Source organism: Vitis vinifera, chromosome 10 (genome assembly GCF_030704535.1).
Source record: "Vitis vinifera cultivar Pinot Noir 40024 chromosome 10, ASM3070453v1".
Classification (NCBI taxonomy): domain Eukaryota; kingdom Viridiplantae; phylum Streptophyta; class Magnoliopsida; order Vitales; family Vitaceae; genus Vitis; species Vitis vinifera.
The window spans coordinates 12,902,761-12,912,732 of NC_081814.1; the positions used below are offsets into that span (position 1 = coordinate 12,902,761).

At 36.3% G+C, this 9,972-nt stretch overlaps 1 protein-coding gene across 1 annotated transcript; it reads left to right on the plus strand.

Moving 5' to 3' along the window:
• Positions 1-438: 438 nt before the first annotated feature.
• Positions 439-6,601, plus strand: LOC100241266 (BTB/POZ domain-containing protein At1g30440). The gene is made up of 4 exons (XM_002281146.4): positions 439-1,476; positions 3,550-3,619; positions 4,164-5,390; positions 5,704-6,601. The coding sequence occupies exons 1-4, from the start codon at positions 1,418-1,420 to the stop codon at positions 6,244-6,246; spliced, it is 1,899 nt and encodes a 632-aa protein (XP_002281182.1). The 5' UTR covers positions 439-1,417; the 3' UTR covers positions 6,247-6,601.
• The last annotated feature ends 3,371 nt before the right edge of the window (positions 6,602-9,972 follow it).

Below are 9,972 nucleotides of genomic sequence, written 5' to 3' on the forward strand. Positions count from 1 at the left end.
AGGGGGGGAAATATTATTGATGGTTTTTTAGGGCAACAATATCAAAAATAAATGTGGGGAATTGAATGAATGGTCCCTACTTCTTCCAAGGTTCATATATCTATTTATTTCCATATAGTAATTTATTTGATTTTAGTAACATACTATTTGGATTCAACAAATTATTAATTTTCATATTATACTACTATAACAGCCATGATCATAACTCCTCACTTGAATTTACACTCTACATCAGAAATCAATTGCTTTAAGCTCAAGATTTTGGTTTTAATTTTGTTTTCAATGTAGATGGTGAGAAGGGAAAATTGTAGGAAAAAGGGCAATGAATTTTTACATATGGAGGAGCATGAAGGTGAAGTCATTTTCAATAATTTCTGTAATGTAGATCCCACTAAATCTGTATATTCCTTGCCATGGAGGAAGCAAAAGTAACGCATCCACATGGCCTAGCTGGACAGACAGATAGCTGTTACTTCAGAGCTTGTGATTATCCCAAAAAATATCTTAATAAGGCATTAAACAATTTATTAATCTTTTGGGTTTTGTCTATAGATTCCTCTGAAACTGAGTTCTAGAAATGCAATGAGTAGGTTTGAAGCCAATGACCCCACATGTATGAGGCCTGTTCTCAGCAGAGCTGCCATTCAGAGTGTACCCATGTTGAGCTTTTCAAGTCTTGCTGTCTTTTACCAGATGGGTCTTGCATGCTGTAGAATTGCAGACATTATTTTATGCCTGTAGAACCTCACTCACTGCCTTTTTTTTTGCTGTTTTTTCTCTGGTGGGTATGACCGTATGAGTGGTTTTGGTCTCTTGTGTGCCTTCAAGGGTTGATTTTTGGAATCTTGTGTGGGTTTAGAGCAAAAAACAACAACTATTTGGTGGTTTTTTGGGGCTCAAATTTGGAGGGGTTGACCTAAATTGGTGTCTGATTGGGTTTTTTTTTTTTCTTCTGGGGTGGGAGTTGGGTTTCTTTTGAAGTGGGTATATGCCCTGTTGGAGTGGTTTTAGGGTTCTTCTTTTTTCCGGGTTTTGAACCAGGTTTGTGCAGGATTGACTGGGTGTTTGTAGATTTAGGACAGCTTCAGCGTAAGATTAAGTGGGTTAGTGGAATTTTGGGTTTGTTTTGGGCAGAAATACTCTGAAGAAGCTACATTCTGGTGCTGTTTCAAGACTGGGTTTGAGAATTTTGTTTTGTTGTGGTGCACAAGAGCACAAGCCGGCGGTTTTCTGTTTCTGATTATGAAAATACCCTGGTTGGGGCCACTTATCACTGAGTTTCCCTAAATTAAAGGGTTTGTTTTCTGTGAATTTGAGAGGTTTTCAGTGAAAGATAGGGTTTAGGCAAAGGCAAATTGCTCTGGATCCTATTTAGCTTAGCTCTTTTGTTGGAATTCTACCTTTCTTGAATTGTGATATGGCTTGTATGAAGTTGGGATCCAAAAGTGATGCATTCCAAAGGCAAGGGCAGGCCTGGTATGTTCTTAAAACTCTGCAACTTCGACTTTTATATTTTCTTTATTTTATTTTTTGTGAATTCATACATCTGTTTGTGCTCCTGAACCATCATGAATCAAACCTTAGTCTTGCACTTTGGGTGCTGATCCTTCTCTAAATCTCTCTTGGACAAGGATAAGAATAAGAATACAGTTCCTGCTCTTTACTCTATAAAAGAAACTTTGGTTTCTTTGAATTTGAGCCCTTTTTTTGGAGTTCAGCATGAGAATCACTTCATGAATTAAAGTTTGTTTGAAGTTTCAGATGTTCATCTCTATATGTTTATGCTTTAGACTGATAACTCTGGAGTTGGACGGTGGAGGAGCTACTGTTCTGTGTCCCAGCACTTTGGTTTTGTCTTTTCTTTTTTTAGGTTGGACTCTGTGTTGGAGGGATTAGGATAAGAAAAGAAATTGGTGTAAATGTCCATGTCCCTTGTTTGGAATGTGCAAAATCATTTAAGGGAAAAGAACTAAGAAGGGGTTTGGAAGATGTTTTTCGTTTAACATGATAACCCATATTATGATGTTTTGGAAAAAGCTGTCGAATTGCTCATGTTTAGATTTTTTTTTTCTTCTTTCTTTAAAGTTTATCCCTAATGCCCAAAACTGGGAAAGATATGAAGTTGAATTCTTCTTACCAAACAGAGGATGATTTGTTTTAACATAGTTGTGATGGTTGTTTATTTAAATAGCAATTCCGCATCCCCATCTAGCATGTTTGAAATAAGCCAAAAAGAACAAGGAAAAACAAAAAGTTGAGATTGTTTTGTGAATTTGCTTTGATTTTCACGTGTTTGATATGCATTCTGTTGGAAATTTGCTGCCTCAAAATTGAATTTATTGAGCTGGTAGTGGGTGAGCAGTCAACTACTTTGGAAATGCGTCCACTTTGGAAATCCTTCAACTAACTGAAGTTGGTGGGACCTGCTAACAGATCAACAAACATTTCCACTGCTTGCCAAAGCCATTGGATGTTTTGAGTTGGTTTAGAGTTGTTTGTTTGTCAAAAAAACATCATTACTTAATGAGCTATTGATTTAGACTTTTCAAATAGATATCAAGTATCAGAATCTTTTTTCTCATGTGCTCTTCAGCCAATTTTGAATCCCATATGGATAGAAGGGTTCACCCCTTCGTTGAATCCCTCATGGATGGAAGGATACACCTCTTGATGTAGGGTTTGGTTCCACAGTACATTTTCCATCCATGATGAAATTCATCATCCCTTGTACATTTCTTACGGATCACAAAGAATACTTGGGATTCAGGGTTATATGTTGCAAAAGTGCTCTAGCTTAAGCCAAGTGGAAAATAATTATGGGTGGAGAAACGCAGAAAAAAAAAAATCAAGGGATAGAAAACAGGTTGGCCACCATTGGGCAACACTAACCTTTCACTAAATGGCAAAAAGTTTGAACCTCTAGGTGGAACAAAATATGTTGAGTAATAGGGAGCCATTTGTAACCGGAATTGAAGAGTTATGATACAACTTGTTCTAGGATCTGGAAACTTTAACTTATATGACAACTAACACTCTTGCATTATGAAGATGCTTCACTTTTAAGAAGTTGCCTCAAGAAACAAACAAATATATATATATATATATATATATATTTGAACAATGATTATATTGACAATTGCCATTCAAACAAGGGGACCACACCCTAGCATAACGGGAGTATGCAGCATACAAAGGGTGTGAAAAGGCCAAGAAGTAAACAAAAAAGTTTGCAGGACCCCATACAATCAATGAAGCAAAACAAATATGAAGTCTTGGAATTAGAATTGTTATTTATTTATCGATGACATTTGCCTGTGCTGAATTTAGATTATATCTCATGAATATTTACTCAAGCACTTTCGATATACAGTCATGCACTTCTGTCAAACATTGACTTACTGCTCTATGGACTTGGTTTTCTTCATCCATTTCACTTAAGGGAATGTTTCAAACTTCCTTTTTTCTTGACCGACACTGGTTATTTACATATTACTTAGTAATATTTCCTTCCCTTGTATTTTGACTTTTCATTATGAATAATAATAATAGGTTCTGCACAACTGGCCTTCCAAGTGATATTGTCGTCGAAGTTGGGGAGATGTCCTTCCATTTACACAAGGTAATCTCTTTTTTTTGTCCTTTCATGTAAGGGGCAAATTTGTATTGAGTTCTTTTATTATGTGTAGTTTATCACTGATGTTTGCATGCTTATATTTAACTTTTAAGATAATTTGATTCCCCTTTTAGAAAGTAGTATTTTGCTTCTTTTATTATATGCAGGGGGAAAATTTCATCAGGTAAATGACCTCTGAAATTGGTTTAAACCATAATCTCCTTGTCATGGTGGCACAAACTATATGTTTACCTGTTACCTTTCCAACCATATAGTTAAATATATTTTGCATGAGATGTTAGTATTACTTATTTGAGTTCCCACTCCTTTCCTTCTCCTCCATTACCCTATAACACTTCTTCCTCCTTTAAGCCCCCACTCATGCAGTCTTGTAAGTGATTTGGGTGGGTGAGCATGAGTTGCATGTTTTCTCCACATTGTTATTTATCAACTACCTTCTAATGATTTCTATTCCATGATTTCCCTGTTTTATTGTTATGTAACTCTATTATTTATTATTTCTATTAACTTTGATTATCACCCAATGCAGTTTCCTTTGCTCTCCAGAAGTGGAGTTATGGAAAGACTGATAGCAAAGGCATCCAAAGAAGGAGAAGAGGGCTGTTCCATAAACCTCCCAGACATCGCGGGTGGGGCCAAAACATTTGAACTGGTGGCCAAGTTCTGCTATGGGGTGAAGCTTGAACTTACTGCTTCAAATGTTGTGTACCTCCGGTGTGCAGCTGAGCATCTTGAAATGACTGAGGAATATGCCGAGGGCAATCTAATTATGCAGACTGAAGTTTTTCTTAATCAAATTGTCCTCAAAAATTGGAAAGACTCCCTAAAGGCACTTCAATCCTGTGACGATGTTCTCCCCCATGCTGAAGAACTCCACATTCCCAAAAGGTGCATTGAGTCACTAGCTGCAAAGGCTTGTACTGACCCAAATCTATTTGGATGGCCGGTCATGGAACATGGTGGGCCCATGCAGAGCCCTGGTGGGAGTGTCTTGTGGAATGGGATAAGCACCGGAGCTAGACCGAAAAATTCAAGTTCTGATTGGTGGTATGAGGATGTATCAACTTTAAGTTTATCTCTTTATAAAAGGCTGGTTTCGGTCATGGAATCTCGTGGCATCAAACAGGAGATTATTGCTGGTTCACTCACTTTTTATGCAAAGAAGTACCTGCCTGGGCTCAATCGGCGTCAGGTAGCCAGTGAGTCTAGCACGCGTCTGGAGCCAGTGGCTCTGGGGGCACCCCCATCTGAAGAAGACCAGAAGCTTTTACTTGAAGAGATTGATAGGTTGCTTCCGATGCAGAAGGGTGCCATATCAACCAAGGTCTTGTTTGGTCTTCTACGAACAGCCATGATTCTTCGAGCCAGCCCCCCTTGCATATCTAACTTAGAAAGAAGGATAGGGATGCAGCTTGATCAAGCGACTCTAGAAGATCTCCTGATGCCCAACTTCTCTTATTCCATGGAGACTCTTTACAATGTTGAGTGTGTGCAGCGGATTTTAGAGCACTTCCTTGCCATGGATCAGGCAACTGGTGGAGCCTCTCCATGTTCAATAGATGATGGCCAGTTGATGGGGTCACCTTCATTGACACCAATTACAATGGTGGCCAAGCTGATTGATGGCTACCTTGCTGAGGTTGCTCCTGATGTTAATCTGAAGTTACCCAAATTTCAGTCTCTTGCTGCTTCTATTCCCGACTATGCTAGGCCCTTAGATGATGGTCTTTACCGTGCAATCGACATTTATTTGAAGGTATACTATTTTACTGTCATATGGGAAGCCTGAAGAATGAGATATCATAAGATCAGGTTGCTTGTTTTTTGTTTTGTTTTATTTTGTTGATCTAGTTAACATCAAACTTCAACTCAGCTTAAATTTTCTTAATGCTTGAGGTCGATGCCGCTCCAATGCTGCTATCAACAGACCTGAAGTATCAGAACTTGAGATCATGTTATAGGCTCTTAAAAAACTGAAAAGCAAGTAAATGAACTGAAAGACCTGGATTCTGGATGTTATAATTGTAACTTAAGCCTCACTGACTTCTGTCTTATTGTCAAATATGCAGTCACACCCATGGTTGTCGGAGTCTGATAGAGAACAACTTTGCAGACTTATGGACTGCCAGAAGCTCTCATTGGAAGCTTGCACACATGCTGCCCAGAATGAGAGGCTTCCCCTAAGAATAATTGTTCAAGTCCTATTCTTCGAGCAGCTCCAGCTTAGGACTTCTATTGCTGGATGCTTTCTGGTTTCAGACAATCTTGAAGGGTCAAGACAGTTAAGAAGTGGGTTTGCTGGGTCCAATGAAGGAGGCTGGGCCACAGCTGTGAGGGAGAACCAGGTTTTAAAGGTAGGAATGGATAACATGAGGTTGCGGGTCTCTGAGCTCGAGAAGGAGTGCTCGAACATGAGGCAAGAGATTGAGAAGCTGGGTCGTGTAAAGGGGTCCAGTGCATGGGGTAATGTGTCCAAGAAGTTCGGGTTTAAGCTAAAGTCCCAGATGTGCAGTGCTCAGGAGGGATCCATTAGCCAACAGAACAATGGAAGTGGGAAGCTCGAGAAGGCAAAGGATGGAAAGCATAAGAAGAACTCTTCAAAAGAAGAGTAAGACCCCTGCTGCATTTTGCCCCATTTGGTTCTTTGAAATATTTTCAAGTCATTATTGTTTGTATTTGTACTTTGAATTTTTTTTTTCTTTTTTTACTTGAGAAACTCAGAACTCCATCTCCTTGTTTATCTGGTGTCTCATACTTGTCCAGTTGTCTTTTCCTTTTCCTGTTTTAACCATCTCAAATATATAATGGAGATGGACAGAATCAATTGTCATTTCTGTTCCTGTAACAGTACCAAGAGGACTCTCTTGTAAAAGTATCAAAAGACTCCCTCATCTCTCTCTCTCTCAATTTCTTGAATGTGAACCTTTGGCTTATATATTCATATGGCAGTAGAGCATCATTGTTGAAGGTGTGTGTACTGACAAGTGAGGGAACTTCAAAGCTAGCTTCAACTAAATACATATGTTTGTAAATTTTCCCCAGCTAATGGTTTATAATCTTTGTTATTAGCCACGTTCATGCAGCTTCTTTGGTACAAGGGTGAGTGATTGTTGTTACTTTCCATATTCAAAGTGTTGTTTAGATGATTTCAATGAGAATGCTTCTTGTGGGAGAATATCCTTCTGTTCTGAGACAAAGTTGGTGGGGGATTGTTATAAGTGTTGTATGTTCAATAAACCTTTCATTGTTTTAAACTTGTTCGAGATTGTGGTTTTAGCTTCTTTAACTTGTGGCTGAAGTAAAATTCATGGATGATAATAATTCATGGTTTGGAGGTTTCAATGCGTTGATAGCCGGTTTTCAAAGAGTAATAATGCATGTTTGGGAGTTTGTTTTGAAAAGGTTGTTGGCCCATCTTCTCTTTCCTCTAGTCAAAGGATCCCATGATGGGTTGTCATTCTTATGTAATATATAGGTTTCAGGATTTATTTTAAATTTTAAATTTTTACCATTTTAAAAAAAAAATTATATTTGTAAAAAAATGTGTAGTTATAGAAATAATTTGACATTTATAGAAGTAAAAATAAAATAAAACATTTTTAAAAAATCCAAAAAAGTGTGTTTCACACACTCATCTAAAATTAATCACAAAATATGAATTTTTTTAAAAATAATTCAAATTTAATGTATTTACCAATCAAAAGTAGTATCTCAGATGGTTAGAATAGTATTATATCATTAAAAGGTAGTGCATTTGACCAAAAAGTGCAATACCCTTATGAGAAGATAACTTTAACATAATTAGTTTTCTTTTAAAAAAATGACATTAATGTAAAATTTAAAATTTAAAGTTGTTTCCTTAAAAGATAATTTTAAAATAATTGGTAATGACTTCTTAATAATTATTTTAGATTTTAAAATAATTTTTTAATTGTCATATTTTTTAAAATATTTTATTTTAATTTTTGGCAAAATCCCTTAAGTTGGCTGATAAGTCATATGACCAACATTTCCTGTTGCTACACGGTTAACAAAGAGGTATCTGGCTAGCCTCTATGTGGTGTGGACGGGGATTGCACCTACACAAAGGAATGCCCAAATGGGTTTTCCGAGCACACTCCTTTAAAGTTTAAGTCAAAGATGGAAATCTTGAGCAAGGATTTTTGGAAAAAGTGGCATCATACCTTTAAAAAATAATATCTCAATGTTGCTAATATTTTAAATATATTTTTGTAGTACAATTTTGAAAAGTAAATTATTATTTTATTTTTTTACAAATTTATATAAAATATAATTAAGCAATTTAATATTCTAATAATAGTTTGGAGAGACTAGCAAGAATATTTGGGTTTTCTCTTCTTTAGGATAGCAAAAAGTTTTTTAAATACTAATCCTAAGGTGTTATGTATAAATGATTACATAGGAAAATGTAAACTTATGGGGATATGCCTCGAAACCGAAGCTTTTTAATCTAATTCTTTTAGATTAGTACCTTTAACTTCCATGGATACGTTGACAAGTTGTAAACCTAGTTTATATCATGTTTGCATATAAGAGTGTCTAGCATATGTGTTGAAATCAAAGGTACATAAGTTGAAATCAAAGTTACAAGCTTGTCAATTTATTGGATATCTAAAAGGAACAAAAAGTTATTACTTTTATAATTAGGTAGACTAGAAGGTATTTGTGCTACAAATGTCATATTTATGGAAGAAGACTATGATGAATAATAGGTTTAAGGATAATGTTGATTGAAGAGCTCCAAAGGTAGTCTTATAAGAGCACAAAATGCCATAGATTCAATATTTGCCCACCATTCTTAATAGTCCTAGGACATGAGGGCCTTGTTGTAATGGTAGGGTTGTTTCACAATTAGACCAATTAATGTATCTAAGAGACTCTTTGAAGGTAATTTTAGAGGAACATGTGATTGATCCCTCAAATTACAATGAGGTCATGAACAATGTGGATGCTCATTTATGACAAGGAGTAGAGTTAGAATCTATATATTCTAACAAAGTTTGGGATTGTGTAAAAACACTTAAAGGGACAAAACTTATAAGGTGCAAGTAGGTCTATAAAAGGAAGAGAGGGGTAGGTGGAAAAGTTAAGTCATATGAGGTTAGACTTGTAGCAAAGGACCATAGTTAGAAACTTGTTTTTGACTATGAGAGGACCTTTTCGCTGATAGTCATGCTCAAGTCTATTAAAATACTCATATCCATTATAATACATCTTGATTATGAGATATAATAAATAGATGTCAAGACAGTGTTCTTAAATGACTATATTGACAAGAGTATCTGCATGATGGAACCAAACAATTTCATAATAAGGAGCTAAGAACATTTGGTATATAAGTTGCATAAACACATATATGGATTACAATAAATATTTTGCTCATGGAACAAACATTTTGATAATATAGTCAAAACTTTTGACTTTGATCAAAACAAAGATGAACCTTGTGTGCATAAGAAGGGGTAGGGAAGTATAATAATGTTTTTTATCTTGTATGTTGTTGACATTCTACTCATTGAGAATGATGTAGGGTTAGTATTATCAATCAAGATCTGGTTACCTACTTAGTTTCAAATGAAAGATTTGAGAGTATATATATATATTCTTTGGATTAAGGTCCATAGAGACTTCAAAAATAAGAAGATTATGTTGTCTCAAGCCACCTACATTGATTTCTAATTAGGGTTTTTAAGGACCCTTTCTAATAATATTCTTGGGATTAAGGACCTCTTTAATAATATTCTTGGGATTAGGTCCATAAGGACCCTCTCTAATTAATCTTTTTGCCTTTAACTTGGAAAGTTTCCTAAGACAAGATCAACATACCTTTTTTATTTAGCCCTTAGATTATGGACCACTTTAGGTGATTCAACCATTTCATATCTAAGTTAAGTGTATGCCCAATATCTTTAACATCAATGTTATAAAGTAAGTGTCGTTACCTCGCGTCTTTGATGATCCACGTAGTTGCCAGATGGATGGACGCGTGATTTCAACCTATAGAGGTTCTTGATCCAGCCGTTATACCTGCAAGAAGGCATCCGGACAGGATGTCCAAACGCACCCTCCAATGGTTTTGTTAGCCATGGTCAGAGAGAGATATAAAACAGTTGGCCTTTTACTAGGTATCAAAAGGTTACCAGGGGGTCCCCTTTCTCTTCGTGTGAAGGCTTATATATACAGCTTCAGGGGTACTGTTCTCCTCATTAATGGTGAGGAGATATTTTATGTTGTTATGATGATAATAAGCGTCAGTAGGAGCATCATCACCCTACAAGCGGCTGTCAGAAACCATGGTAGGTGATGCGGCTGTCAGA